Source organism: Grus americana, chromosome 3 (assembly GCF_028858705.1).
Source record: "Grus americana isolate bGruAme1 chromosome 3, bGruAme1.mat, whole genome shotgun sequence".
Taxonomy (NCBI): domain Eukaryota; kingdom Metazoa; phylum Chordata; class Aves; order Gruiformes; family Gruidae; genus Grus; species Grus americana.
The window spans coordinates 71,114,913-71,131,001 of NC_072854.1; the positions used below are offsets into that span (position 1 = coordinate 71,114,913).

Genomic DNA, 16,089 nt, shown 5'->3' on the forward strand with positions numbered 1-16,089 from the left:
GAGGCACAAACCCCTGAGAAGTCAAAACCAGGAACCTGACTTTTCAGTCTCCTTCCACCTAACAGAATTACCAAAATGCGAGGATTCTGTAAATCACACTATTCAGCGAAGCCGAATTGGTCTAGACAATTCACGCACCTATCCCCAACTTCTCATCTTACATGAGAGGCCCTGGCAGGACACCTTTTATTCTCAGCAGCCTGGAGACTATGGGATAAATCTTAAGAGCTAAACAGCTATTTAATAATTTCAATAGTTACCAGAATCTCAGTTTTAAATATTAGTTAAAAAAACAACACAGTCAAACAACCCCCCCCCCCAACACCCCTCCCCCTGAAATTGAGAGATTTCTATTCTAATAATATCCTTCTAAAGCTTATTTTAAATACCTCCCCTTTTGTACCTGGCCTACTTTGATCAGTTTCATAAATAAATAATCCACTTAAGCTGTTTTGTGGACATTGAGGTGTTTTTGCTGGCTACACTACTGAGCCTACACTCTTGCAGCTTAGGTCACTCGCTCACATGAGTATAAAATTACAACTGCTAATGGCTAACTTTAGCCCAATTGTGCAATGCTGTGTTTTGACCTCATGCAAATCTAGGGAAAAAAACCAAAAAAACTAAACCTTTAAACTACAGTCAATTTTAATGAACTTCGAGAGACTTTTACACTCATTTGCATTCTTCTTCAAATTTCTTTAATATGTTTTCAATCTAAACACAGAAACCCCACAATCATTTTCCTCCTTAAAACTTCTCTGCCACCTACCAAGCAGTCACCAGCTCCTTGGCAAAGCAAGTTTTCCATAACATTGGAAAGCCTCCTCTCTTTATGCATATCAAAACAAAGATAAGAATATGCAGACTTTTTGTTTGTTTGTTATACATCACATTAGCTTACAGTGGAGCTGTTTCTGTGGGAAAGCTACATGAGGTCTCCGAAAGAGAAAATAAACAAACAGTGAGATGATACACTGCACCAGCTGTAACCTCCTCGCAGCTACCCCAGCCGCAGTGACTCCAGCAAGAACTTTACTGGATGTGTGACAATTCTGCTCTTTCAAATTTCCTATCTTCAAATCATCACTATCAGCAATTTCAAAGATTTTAATGAGTTCACCATTCCCCGTGATCCACATGGAAACGTACAAAGCCTAGCTACGGAGGGCACGGGCAATCGAGCTCCCATAAATAACAGCCTCACCTACACACATCTCCCATCCAAGATTACAACTGCCAGAGATTTATTTCTGGGCACAGAAGTGTTGCAACTCCTGTCACTTCGTCGAGGTGAGATTATGACAACATTGCAGTGGCATCCTCAAAATGGGACTTGAGCTTCCAGCTACGAAAGCACGGGGATCACTGTGAAGCTAAAGTGACTGAACAAAGCTGGGAACAGCCTGAGGAACTCACAACTACAAGCTCTCAAAAGCCGACGAAGACCCATCCGAGACAATCCCAGTCAGGAGCTGTGCAACAACACAACGAATACACGACAAACTGCCTATGCCACAACTTTGCTTTGGACTGTCAGGTGTTTCAGTGCATCAACGCAGTGGTATTTTCCCCATTTATTCTTCCCTATATTATTCCTCTTTTTTATGTCTACCATTTTTCTTTTCTTTAAGCACCTTATGGCCCAAGAAATACAGTGAACAGAAGTACAACCCAATACATACCCATTAAAATTCCACATCTGAAAATTCTGTCCCTAAGATATTTACAACAACTTGTACAAGCATTAAGTTAGTATTTATTTCCCTCCATTTTTGTCTTACCAAAAAGGTAGTTCATCACAAAACAATCTATTAATTCTAGGTTAAAAGTACTGATCTTAAATTTCCCAGCATTCAAAATCCAACACAATTCTTACTAAAAGCAGCATTATATTTCATAATCTTTCCACATTCTATTATTCATCAGCTTGCATTTTTGAAGCGAGCAAGCTACCAGAATCAACTGGTAAAAGCCACAGCACTGGACCATTTAAAAACAAAATGCTGGAACACACACAGACTCTATAACAAATTTTAGATGTAGTTTCATATTGTGTTTACGAATATGCTACCTACATGCTTGAACGCATGATTAAGTTATCCTGGGCACTAAACTTAGCTACTAGGTCATGCACAAGCTTCGCTCATTTGCATGCTCTCAGCTTGCAGTGAATGGGAGGCAGTTTGAGTTAACATGTCCTGCCACATAATTTTTTTTAGCACACTAAAAGTCTGTATAAAAGGCAGTTGATGCCCAAGAGCTAACTGCTCCATGATAACTCGTGGCTCTGACCCCAAGGTGTCTTAACATGAGCCCTGTAACAAGTCACACACACACACAAAAGAGATAATGAAGAAAAGTGAAAAGAATTCTCTCCATACAGAAGAAAATGGAAGTCATGACGTAATTAAGTCTTCATCCTGGTTTTGGGTGACATGATCTGTTAACCAAACTGGAATTTTTCAGCATACAAAGTGTCTATTGGATGAGACATTTAGACGTATTTGTATGCATTCAGAAAGTGTAAAGACGACCTTCCAGTCAGTAACAACTTTTTAAAAAGTCATAAATACAGCTGTCCTTAGAGATAAAAAGGTACATTTGGTTGCATTTTGCTATTCAGAACAACAGGTTTGGGCTCTAGCACATCAGCAATAAATTCCTAGACATCAAGAAATATTGAAACCTGACTGTAGAATTACAGGTACAAATGTCACTGGCTGGATCATGGATGGAGGTTGGAGATTTTGCAGCTTGTTGAATACCACATGCACACTTTTCACCCCCTTCACATATGAAAAGTTGACATCAAACATAACAAATATTTCCATCACGCCAAATAACCCTGAAGTATAAGCATATATCCTAAACGTTTCCTCTGAAGAACTGAAAACACTCTAAAGACCTATACTGCATCATTCTAAAAGAATTTCTACATATCTTTGGGTATTGTGAACAAAGGTAATAATCCAAATGCAGGTTTTGGTTGACCTTGCCTTGGCAGGGAGAGGATGAAGGAGGCCACTGAGGATTTCGCTCCCCAATTTCCACACTTGAGTGGTATTCAGCTTTCGTTGGACTGAACATTTCCCCACTTTTCTTAAAATCGTTGTCTGCTACAGTCATTTCAGCAAATGCCCCAGCACTCCTCGTGCAGCAGACGTGGCTGTGTACTCACTCCACCAGATGCAATGACTTCAGAGAAGTTACAAATAGCAACACATTGCATAATCAAGTTGTGTGGGTACCAAACCCAGCCATTTGTATGTGAAACACAGGTCAGTCTTTACACATGGTAAATAAACTTAAGAAGACACACTTTTCTATTTATTGCCAGCTTTTCATCTTGCTAGTCAAAACTTCCCCATTTCTTCCACATGTACACACACTTCCGTCTGTGCCAACAAGACGGCGTTCAGAGAATTGCTTGAGATACCTTCCTCGAAGAAGACTGGGAGCCAAAGCAGCGTGAAGAAACACAAGCACTGGTGCATACAATGTGACACTGCTAAAATCCACCTGAATGGGGTTTTGCATCATGCTATCTTCCACCTCCAGATGTTTGCAAATAACATCTGCTTCTGTGAGATGCTGCTGCTGGAGAAGCCTGGCACAACCTGCAGCATGGTGCCCACCTGATGCAGGCGACATCATCAGCCTGAAAGTACATGGTAGCAACTTTCTTCAAACTCAGCCAAATGCTGAATCTGTTCTTCCTTCTCTAAAGCAGCAAAACACAAAATAAAACTGTACTGAAGGAAACCAGGCTCAGCAGCTATTATTTCCTTCTCTTAAACAACTGCTCCAACATCCTCCAGGAACATCTTTATACATTGCAGTTCTATCACGTAGCTTTGAAGACAACTTCATAACTTGCCTGCCTCAGCTTTGTAACATCAGGTGTCTCAGCCTACAACGGCTCCATCTCGGATAGCGCCAGAAAACCAGGCTGTCCCCACAGGAAGGCATTAAAGCAAACAGTTTGCAGAACACTACCCTGACTGAGGAGTTGGTAGATCAAGGTAGTTAAGAACAGCCTTTTCCTTCTGGATCAGCCTAAAGCTATATTTTAAACCTGATTGGGTTTACTTACAAAGAAGGCACAATACAGATTAATTAAGAATATAAAGAATGCATTGCAATTTAAATACTAATAAAACATGTTTGATGACAATGAGAAGTTTCCACTTAGCAGACCAGGTGAATGAAAAAATGTTGTGTCACTGAATGCAGAAAAAACCTGTGGCTCTTCAGAAGAGAAGCACATAATTCCTGCTGTGCACAGCATTTGCTATAATCGTGGGAACAGAGAGTAGGATAAGCCTGCCTGGAGACATGTCTACACTTCAGAGAAAAAACACGGCTTTTTTAACTTTGTAATCTGTTCTTCAATTAAAAAAAAAAAAGTATTTCTTGTTAGTATCAACAGATTAGCATGTAGCTTCTGTTAAAAGTTTGTTTACAAACAAACATGAATGCAGAATACAGACAGACTTAAATATTCAAGTTAAACATTTAAATTTCTGATAAAACAGTAAGAAAAACTCCACACACCAACAGATAACATTTAAGAAGCTTAGAACAAACTACCACATATAAAATATACTTTACTTCAGTAATAACAGTTTGGAAGAAAAGTTGTGTTGCTTCAAAATTTCAAAACTGCTCACTTTCAGAAGACAGCAACCTACAGCTGAAAACATTGGGGGTTTTTATTCGTGTAGCATATTAAAAAGATATAAGCTGTATGTTTATATGAGTAAAAAGGGTGGACATTAATGACATTACTGTGCATTCTTACCCGGCAACTAGAACATATTTTCCATCTGGTTGATCCTTTAACCTTTCCAGCAGGGACAAACGTACTTTGGCTTTGGTTTGGCCATAGATCTCTATTTCATCTGTAAGCAATCCTATCTCCTTGGCAAGTACATCAACTGCTTTTGGACTCTGTGCTCGGGAAATCTCAATATCACTGGAAAAGAAAACAAATAGGAGCCAGGAGATTTCTCTCAGCTTAGGTGGTCGACGACAGAGCACAAAACAACAGCAAATACTCCAACAATGGGGTTATTGTTATCAGTTTTTCAATCCTCTCTCACATTTTATTAACCAAACCTAAATATTAGCCAGCACCTAATATAATATTGAAAATCATGCACAGTGTTTGTTAATTGTTACAGTTTCACAGAGTTCTCTCATTTAATCAGATTCCAAATATTACATAATGCTTTCATATCAAGCTAGAGACGTATCTGCTGGATGCTCAACCATGTCCCACTGGAATGGATATTTCTGGGTTTGTTTTTCTTCTCCTCCTTCGCAGTATATTTCAGCACATACACTTTACTAAAAAGCACATACATTCCTTGGCCAACAGTCACATAAACACATTAGCTAAACCTGATGCTTGTGCACATAGTGCCTTTCATCAGAGGGTACCGCCAAGCAAGCTAAGCCTCACTACTCCCCCCATGAGGGCACCAAAGGAAACAAGGCATTTGAAGATCAACTCATGCACTTCCAAAACACAGCTACACTGAAAATGGCCATAAAGGAGGAGTTTAATGCACAGGGCTCAGGCCAGAAGCCCAGTGAGCTTATAAACTATTTCCAGGAGGACTGTGAGTGACAGCTAAGGCAAGAGAACAAGCATGGAGCAAGCACATATGGTAGAATTGCCCGAGAGGACGGGGCTGTAGGCTGGGGGACACTATTGTATCTGCAATTCCTGACCTAGACCACCTGGGGTCTTTGGATTTAATACTCCTTCATGAACTTTTAGTTTGTGAGCTTGACCTAGTTGCTCCTTATGTCCAGATAAGTGTTCAGCAGCTTCAAGCGCCCGCGGCAGTAAAGTCCAGGGCCTGGCACACACGATGTGAGGAGTTGTCTCCTTTGGCTTTGAATTATTCACATCACCACAAAAGTAACTTAAAAATTACCAACAGATTAATTACTTTCAGTTTAACCAGGCAAAATTCCTTCCTGCAGTTTCAGTTGATTACAGTATTTTTAAGATAGAATCTGGCAATGGCATCAAAGCTAATGTCCTGAACTTTCAAACAGTCTGCAAGACCTCAAATATCCAGAGATGAACACAAAACTACTGCCAGATCTCAACTCTACGTGTGGACTTCGTCTGTTCTGCATCCACCAGCAAACGAGCACTTTGTGCCAACTTAATTGCTTGCAATTCTTTGAGGATATCCTAGACTGGGACCATTCTAATTCTCAACTATCCCACTTTTGCACTCTGCAGCAGCTAAGCGAAACCCAGAAGTCATCCATCCAAACATTGACATAATCCAATACTACAGGACAAGAAGCTACTCAATCACAGCACTCAATGGTTGGGTTGCAAATCCTTTCACTGCACATATTAACTTGGAATCTGCTTTCTTTCAAAGACATACTAAGCACATCTTCTTGCATAGAAAGATATACCTTTGACTTTCTTATGCAATACTTCAAACACAACTACCCAACAGAAATGTATCAAGAACACAAGACTGAGTGGCTTACAAACATCACACGACAAAGAATATTTAAAGTTTTCATTCAGAACTCTCTATATAGAAACAACTCGAGTGCCATAAAAATATTGGTAAGTTGATGACAGTGTGGTCCCTTCAGAGATTTAAGCAAGGAAAATTTGTAGGGTGACTATTCTCTTATTAAAGCAATTGATGTATTCAGCAAGGGGAGAAAGATGTAGAGAAGTATGACAGAAAGCTAATCTGCCTTTTTTTTTCGCCTACTAAACGTATCAGCCTCTTTACTAAAAGACAGACGCTATTACTTCAAATCTCAGGCCACACTATCAAGACTCTCTGCAGCAATCTCAGCCATTCCCATTTCCCTCATCTCCTGGGCCACCCACAAACGCCCCTCTCTCACGAGTTCTGGAAGAAGCAATGAGGTGTTTTCCATCCTGCAGGTACCACTACTGGCAAAAAGTGGAAGAAGCAAAACTGACCAAGCTATACACTTATAAATAAACTAAAAGGTAAAGAATTTGTAGATAAATAAATTACAAATATTTTTAGAAGTCAAGTAAAATTGACAGTGGATGCTAACAGTTCTCCACTGGTAAAACCACTGCTGTCATCATTTTCCCATCTGAAGTTCCCTGAAGAACCTTCAGGGCACCTAGACTTTTAACAACTTAAAAACCCTTTAATGACAGATTGCACGTTGACTCACGCAATGAAGCGATAAAAGGCATAATTTCACAATGAATTGACATTTATAGCTTAACTACTACTGTGGCTAAAAAACACATACGAAATGTTTATATCAAGTCTATTATTTCTGGTGAAAGTACTTTCTAAACCACAGGAAATTAAAGATTTGCCTATAACTAGCATTTAGAAGACTACGTTTGTAGCTAGATCTTTTAGTTTGACAATATATTCTCTATATTGGAAATATCAGAATTATTCAATAAGTTATGTTATTCAGTATTGCTGGAAATGTGCAACAGTGGTTCTTCTGCATGAATGAGAATTATTAAGCAAAAAGTCCACCACTGACAATGGTAAGTCATAATTTACTAAATACAGGAAAGTTTAAAAGAAGGGGGAAGGCTCTACATCTACTCAGCCTGAGTGCTGGAATTTTCTTTTACTGCATATTTGTAAGAAAATCTTCCATTCCGTTTCCAGTATCTTTGGAAATACTTCAATTAACACCCAGATCTCACAGAAATCAAAAAGCAGATGTTCATAGTTTTAGTGCTTAAGCAGCTTTGCCTCATTTTCAATGAAAACTCCATCTGTTTCCACACAACGCGGTGTATTACTGTAAGATTACATTTTATTGCAGGATACTTTCCATCTGATGAGTTATTTTACATTTAAAAGAAAAAAAGACTTAAAGCCATAGAGTTATCAAATAAATGGAAGTCCTAGTAGTGGTTATATTATATGACATTATATATGAATTATGTAAATATTTATGTACTAAACACATAATGTCATGGAGAGGGTTTGGAATAGAGTCCCAGCTCACTTTGCCTTTGCTCCTACATGAGGTGCTCCAGTCTCTTCATCATCGGCGTGGCCCAGAAGCAGGCATACAAATAAGCACACAAAATTTTCAAATCTTTCTTACACGGCAGAACCTCACTTCAAGTTGTCGGTTCCTCTCTCCGTCACCTCACACAACCAATACACAGCAAAGCAAAGGGCTCAGGCTGCTCTAAATGCCAGAGATGTCAGCAACCGTGCCAAGGCAGACCTAAAATCTCTGCGGTCCAGACACGGGCCTTAGGGAGGTGAATGACAGGAACTGATTGAAAATATTCTGGCTATAAGAATAAATACGCTTCCTGCTTTTCGCATCTACACAGGAATTTAAAAGTCTAATGCAGAAGAAAGTTCTTCTACTGAGGGAAGAAAATAAACAGAAGATCAAATGCCACTGAAAGCAATGGGCCTTGACTAGATCCTACATTAGGGTTTAGCGATTAGGAACTTCTTGTATTTTGTATTCCTGTCGATGTTACACAAAGCTTCACCTCCTTCCCTCAATGAAACCTTCCAGTTTTAGGTCTTCATTAAATAAAGCTTGGATCCAATGCACATCATGAAAGTAAAAACTGATAGGAAACAGGACGTGGTCGCAATGAGGCATACAGCAAAAAGGAACAACATATAATCCACATAAGCAGATTAAAAAATAATTAGGCCTGGATCATTTTTAGGTTCATTGTCACATTTAACACTTGCCTACTCTTTTTTTTTTTCTTTTTTTTCTTTTAAAAAACCCACATGACATGTTACCTGGGCACTGGGGAGAGGGGCTGCAGTTTCAAGCAGCGGAGGTCCCACTTCCTGTGCTGCTGGGACCGGATCCATCGCTCCATGTTTTTCACCATGTTCTGTTTTGAAACAGGAAAACAGCACACACCAGCTGCATCATAAACGCTGAAGACTAATTTCAAACGATCTCAGGAGTATATTGAAATAACTTTTACGGCAAAGGCTAACAAAAAACAAAACTTTAAAATCTTTCCATTTCATGGTTTTAGGATGAAAGAAAAAATAACCACGACACTATTACTGTCCTATTGTTTGCCCACATTTCAGAAAGGCACAAGACCATTAACATGTAAGTGGCAGAGAAAAGTCTCTAATCAGGCACTTGGAGATTTTATTCTGGTAAAATGGAAAATTAATTTTAATCTCTCACGCCTTAAAATTATGGAAGATATGAATTGTTCACTGACTGACTCATGCTGCTTCCACATAAAAAACCAAACTTTTGAACCTCTATCTATCATGCCACAAAAATGTGTGCAGATATAATTAATCTTCACTGTCTTAGCAGAATAAGTAACATTAGTCCACTGATAGAAGTGCTTCTGCCAAGCTTTACTGTAATCATCAGAATTATGACATGCTTGATTTTAAATTTACCTTTCTCTACTAAATGTAGCAGGCATGACTCACCCTAACTAACTGATTAAGAGTTGCTATTACAATGGAAGGCAGGTAAGATGTTCAAAAGAGCAAAACAAAAATTAAAATCTAAACTGTAGAAGCAATTTCTTCAACTCACAGAAAGAGCAACAAATTGACAGTTTGAAGTTACACTAACCTGCATTCGCATTGCTATTGCAAGAGAACCAACAGTGTTTTCAGCAGCATGGTTGTTTTCCTGACCACGGTTGTGTTTCTCTGTAAAATGAAAGCATTGCACTAATAAATCACAAAGCTTTTGTGAGTGGGAGTACATGTATTTGAAATCTATGTCCAAAGAAAAAAATTCTGAATGTCGACTTGAAATTTAACAATGTCACTGACAAAATTATAGGTGGCTTCTTTAATACTTCAAATGAAATCACCCAGTAGGATGGATATAGCATGAAAACCAGAGAGCAACTGTATGCTCTGAAACATACTAGGCAAGCACACACATGCATATGACGAAGCGTACACATACTTGAAAATTAGGAAATATGGACATTAATTCCAGGATCCAAATAATTGCTTTTGGACACCCCCTGCCCCAAAAATCCCCAAACAACAAAAAGCCAGACAGCTATGAGGATTTGAAAAGCTACATATATTTTTAAACCGAATGCCTAAATGAGCATGGTAAAGATTGTTCTTTTCCACACACCCATTACAGCAAGGCAGAATGATGAAACAATCACAGAATAATATATGGGATTACATCCAATGGGATTTGTAACTTGAAATCAGAATATGCAATATTTTTTGAGCAGCAAAAGTTATCTTCATCCATGTGACATTAAAAGTAGATAGTTTGAAAAGTCTACACAATTTAGAGTGACTTCAACTTTAGAGACAGTTATAATTGTTTCTAGTGGCAACATATCATACAATAATCATACATTAGCTACCCTAATGAAACATATTATTTTGTCATTTTCCTGTAATCCTTCTTTTGGCTTGTTCTTCTGCTGTTGCTTACTGACTTTCATCTAGACACAATTTGTCCAAAATTCACATCCTAGTCTCTGTGGGCATATCAAGGCCCCAGCCACATTCTGAAGGGCGTAGACATAACTGTAATAAAAAATAACAACTGTACGCTGACAGCTTCAGCCTTTCGCCCACAGGGGAACCAAAGTGCGAACCCTGACCTGGGTCAAGCTCACGCTCTACTCATCCCAGCTGTACCGATCATAAACTGCTCACGTTGCCTTGCACAATTATCCCTCCCGACAAGGCTCCCCGCGGCGGCAGGGTGCGGAAACCTCCGGCCGGAGCCGGAGCGGCAGGCAGCGAAGTCAGCACAGCACCCCTCCGCGCGGCATCCAGCTCCAGCCCGCTCTCTCACGCCCATCTCTGAGAGCGCGAGACCCTTTCTGCAGACACCCGCAGCCTCATTCAGTATGTTTTCTAACCCTCTCTCCAACTTTCTTGTCGCTAGACATCTGTACATCACTGACAAAGCTAACCAAGCAGAAGGCGACAGTCCTGACGCTGAACTCTAATTAAGAAAGTGTCTGAAAAGTCCTTCTATTTGTATTAACGCTTGCCATTTAAAAAAAAATTAAAAAAATCTCCCAGAGATGCTCAGTTTTAGACTCAGACAGAGGACTTTTACTGGAACAGTCTATCACAGTCGTAAGTTGACTGTTGTTGCTTTGAGATCAGGCTGGGAGAGCTGCCAAAGAGACAAACGAAGTAGGAAGAATGAAGTTTAAAATCTCCTTTCAGACAGCTGTGCTTTACAGAAACATTTCAACTTTTTATGTTATTTGGCTTAAATGTGACTTCTTTATCAGGGCAGAGCTAGCATGCGTGTAAATACATATCAGAATTAGACATTTCCCTTCAATAAACTGCTTTTCTCAGGCTGCCTATGCTACACACTCAGCCCACAAATGACTAACCAGGCTTTTACAGGGGTGAAGGTGAAGCTAGAAGGGAAAGTCATGCACACGTGAGCTAGCAAGACAATCACAAGATTGCAACAGCTCTCTCAGGATAAATTTTCCAGATGGGAGCCGGAATAGCACTCTCCGCTTTGGATTTTGGCCAGAAGATCAGCTGGTCCACAGACATTGTGCTCCCTTCTCTGACTCACCCCAAGGCAGCCCCCCCGGCCGTCTATTTGCACCCTGTTCTGCGGGTCGGTGAGAGTTGCTGTCAGGCACTACCTGTCAGCTCAGGCAGCTTAGAATAGAGAAGAGGTGGGGAAATGGCTGAATTTCCCACTAACGTACTTAAACCATATGGACTTCAGCTTTCTAGTGACCTCAAAGGAGTTGGGCATCAAAACCCAAACTAATTTTGGCATCCTGAAATTTTATACAGAAACTTGATTTTCATTTCTATACATTTACATACAAAGCATTTTCCTGCAAGACACTACCAGCACTCACTTGATCCCAAAATCATTAGTGCAGCAGAATAAGATGTTGCACTGTTAGAATTTATAGAATATTTTAAAATTGTGATCATCTACAAATCTTTGATCAGATTAAAAACATGCTTGAAAAATAATTCTGTCACTTTGGAGCAAGCACTTCTAGCTCTACTCTCCTGGCTTGCATCATTACAGCTACCCAACTATGTCCTTGCAAATTTTGAGTGCTTTTAAAACATGCAACTGTGGTAAGATTACATGTATACCTACACGAAATAGAAATCTAGCCATCACCTAGCAAGAATAAAAGTAATTTCATGGCCATTGTTGCTTTCAGGCTTCATTTAGCTCCTGTGACCCCACAGATGTTAAGTTGGACATTTCCAAGGCAAGAAAAAACTCAGAACAATTTCCAAGCTCCTCAGCCAGATTCTACCACATATTGAAAGCGAAGAGTCAGTTGTAAGACTCGGTTGTTTCTCCAAGGTCACGACTGCTCCACAATAGGCTTTTAATAAACATCTTGCAATTGAACTAAGTGCATTCTTCCTGTCAAACAGACACCTGTGTTTCATGTACCTCTTTAGGAAGTCTTGAGGCCAGCATTTTTGAAAGCTGCTAAAATGCATTTCTGCTGTTCTTGCAGAGTTTCTCCAAGATTCTGACAATCTCAAAAGCGTAAGCATAGAGACAGATGGTCATTTAGTAGATAAGTTCTATTTAAATTATCTTGCTAAAAATCTCATGCTGACTTTCCAAAGAAATGCTGTACTTCGCACAGCCCACTACTGCAACTTGAAAAATGCAAAGAAATCTATATGTTTATGCCAAATCTTACATTTCCTGCCTTCAGAATGAATGCTGGTGTGGTATATGAACACCACTCATATGTTTTAATGCAGTTCGCCTAACAGCACTCTTTTAGGGAAGGAAAACACGAATATTATCTGTAGTTGTATAGAGCAACTAAGGCATGAAGATACTTAAGTCTCAAGACCTGGCATGCAGTCACACTGCATAACTTTCAGGTCTCTGAAGACCTGACTCCCTCTGCAACGGAAGGAGAGAATTAGGTATCCGAACGTGGGACTTGCACCAGGCAGCACGCAGAGCCAGGAGACGTCAGTCATTAGAGGTGCCTGCTCAGGCTATGAGGACTGGCTTACCTCCATCCTGCCTTCATAGACCTGCAGCTCTACCCTGAGTCTGACACCTCAGAGGCTTCTGTTTAGAAGGATTAAGATGAGGAGGGGCCATTCCTTTTCATTTATTTATTTATTTATAGGTGCTATTGCTGTACCACCATTCCCTCTCTTCTCTGCCCCTTTCCCTTTCTCCCCCATTCCTCCTTCATGTAAGAGTCCGTTACACTGCTAGGTTGGGTACCTGCTGAAGAGACCTATGCTCCAAGCCCTGTCCCACAGATACTTAACAATTATATCCAGCAATCCCCATGCAAAATAAGTGGGCATTAAAGATGCAAGGGGTCTCCTAATCACTAGGCTAGGAAAAAGAAAACATGAATTATTTTTGGACAACTTGTGCAGCATCAGCAAGGGATAAGACTTGGTACCAAGTCAGACCACTGTTCTAGGAGGTGGAAGATGAATGCTCAAATGCCTTCAGACAATTGAGTGAACAATAACCCAGATTTCCCACCCCATAGTGTGTTCAAGTCAAGAGGATATCACGAAAGACATGGAAAGGAATCTCTTGCTGAGGCCACGCTTTGCATGGGAACAGCAGCTGCTTTATTATGAGCCTGATCTTGCATTAGCTCTGCACAGAGTGCCTGCTTAATTTGTCCTTAGGGAATATGCCTAGTTTAAGAAACATACAATTAGTTTTCCTTGGCCTTATGCCCATTTCCCCAGTTTTGTATCAATAGATGTCAATAAGCACACTTGTGATAGATTTAGAAAGACTCATCAACCAATCATCCTACCCATGTACTTATTTTCCTGCCTATTTGCAGCATAATTCTACCTGGACACTGAACAGTCAAAATTCATATACATATGAAAAATCTAGAAAAATATCTGGATATCTTCACAGGACTTGAATTTTACAGGAAATGCAACTCTTGCAGAAGAATACAGTAACTTCTGGGAAGCTTTCTTAGTTTTAGTCCTAATAAAATTCTGTATCATTTTTCAACTGAGAAATTAATGAACATACATCCCCTCTCCAACCAGTCAGGGGAGGAGGGAGGAGAATTCAAACTCTTTTTGTAGGAGTAATTACTGCAGGACACATTCTGCCTGTTCTTAGCTACGCATGATTGCCCTACTCCCTCCTGCACCATTCCCTGCACACAGCTTCACAGCATTTCGCAGTTGATATTTTTGCCCCTCTTCTCTTTTCCCCATGTTCCAGATAAGTCCACAGAAGTCACAGGATAACACGCTGCACAAAACAGTGCTAAATAGTAGCTCATCTGATGACCCAAAAGTCTTCCCTCTGAATTCTTAGAATCCATAGGATCATCACTTACTTACCAGTCCTGGCACAAAGAATCTGTTCCAGCCTTTCTTCCCTCACCTGACATCTTTTTCCTATTTACACATCAGCAACACATGTATACATCCCCTGTACACAAACACCCGCTTTTAAAGGCCCTCTCCCAAAGATGCAGCTTTTAAGCACATCGCGCTGTCAACAACACGCCGCACGCTTATCTCAAAGACTCGCCGTACATCACTTTCAAGAGCTGCTCACTTCTAACGCCTCTTACCTGACAGCAAGTCACGGGAGCAACTGATAATGGTGGTTCCAGGCTTTATCCAGCTCAGAGGAACATCATCGGGTTTTGTACTGCCAACTACCACCACATCTGCATGATGAAGCTAGGGACAACCCAAAACACCCCCCAGAAACAAAACAAGCATTTAATGTTAGAAAGATCATATAAATATATTCAGACTTACACAGCAAACTTCTGAGCAAAGTATTTGCAGATGAACAACAACAAACGAACAAAAATCCAAACTGATGGCTTGATTCATACCACACGTGAAATGTAAGAACAATAGCAGTTAAAATGAAGTCAGGTAAACAAACTGTGAAATTGGGCAAGTGGGGTCAGAGTCAGCCCCAAGAACATTTAATGAGGATTACATACTTTCAAAGAAAAAGTCCAAAGTCCTGTCCAACAAGATAACTTGGAGAGACTTAAGAAAGAGAAGGGTTGAAAGACAGTAAATAGGCAATTATAAAGAGTACAGTCAGATTATCTGACAATAGGAAACCAGGCCAGCTGACAGGAATGCAAGATGACCTGATCTGCAAACATCAATGCCTTTGAAGAATACCAATTAAAGCATTTTCTTCTTTCTCAGTTCAAGTTTGCTAATCAGTGCCTCTGCTTTAGTTCAACCTGACAGATGTTGGAGCAAAAATGGTTACTCTAAAAATTCTTACAATCAAAGACATGTGTCTTCCTTTCCTCCCTGCTCTGAAACAGGGTCCTGCACCAATTATTGGAATCACCACGAGAGAAGGGACAGCACCACAGGCAGACGTATAAGAATCCACTAAAAAACAAAATACGGGCACAGCACTGCCTCAAGTCTGAACGTAAAAGTTATTTCAGAGATACAATGATTTTGGAAATATTTTTAAAAATGTAAATTAATGCCAAGTGTCACAAACTCGGCAAGCCTCTCTATGAATTGATTTGCGACTGACAAGCGTTCCAGCTTCTTTTTTGGCCACAAGTGCGCTGATGCAACCCTGCCCAACACTCCTGCCAAGAAAGAACAGCTACAAATCCTGTCAGGATAGCAGGTTTTTGGCACAGCTGAGCATCCAGGAGGGGAGAAGAGCATAACTGTGGTGGAAAAGGCAGAAAGCTAAAAAAACTCCATCTTCTCCTCAGAGGACACAAGGATGGCCTAACCCTCCTTAGAGATCCGCATGTGGAAACAAAGCCAAGAGCGTGGGAGAAGATTTACTTGCTTGACAAATGACTAATGCAATGAGCTGATTCAGGCTTCAGCAGAAGTCCTGCAACCCTCCTATGATTGCCTCCAAACATACAGCCTCAACAGTCATTCAGCCTTATCCAAATTGCTTACACTCCTGTGTCTGGAGCAAATTTCAACTTACATGCCGCTCCTAGAAGGCTATGTAAGTCATATTGCTTGACCCGCATCAGGTCAAATCATACTGAAGAATCTGCAAGCAAATTTGGAGAAAAAGATGCTGCAATGGCTTGCGTACCAAGAATACTATGCTGAA

General features: G+C 40.2%; 1 protein-coding gene across 6 annotated transcripts in view; it reads right to left on the minus strand.

Moving 5' to 3' along the window:
• The window catches only part of MTHFD1L (methylenetetrahydrofolate dehydrogenase (NADP+ dependent) 1 like), a 157,642-nt gene that overhangs the window by 125,348 nt on the left and 16,205 nt on the right, over nucleotides 1-16,089 (minus strand). For 5 of the 6 annotated variants that reach the window (XR_008576495.1, XR_008576497.1, XR_008576496.1 and 2 more), the window contains exons 8-11: nucleotides 14,585-14,696; nucleotides 9,607-9,686; nucleotides 8,790-8,887; nucleotides 4,805-4,978 (exon numbers count right to left, since the gene is read on the minus strand). Coding sequence is in view for 2 of the 6 variants with exons in the window: in XM_054821399.1 (XP_054677374.1) it covers nucleotides 4,805-4,978; nucleotides 8,790-8,887; nucleotides 9,607-9,686; nucleotides 14,585-14,696 (464 nt within the window). In the remaining 4 variants the exon portion in view is untranslated. Of the gene's footprint in view, nucleotides 1-4,614; nucleotides 4,659-4,804; nucleotides 4,979-8,789; nucleotides 8,888-9,606; nucleotides 9,687-14,584; nucleotides 14,697-16,089 lie in introns of those variants that run through there. The other variant, XM_054821403.1, reaches the window with a different exon arrangement.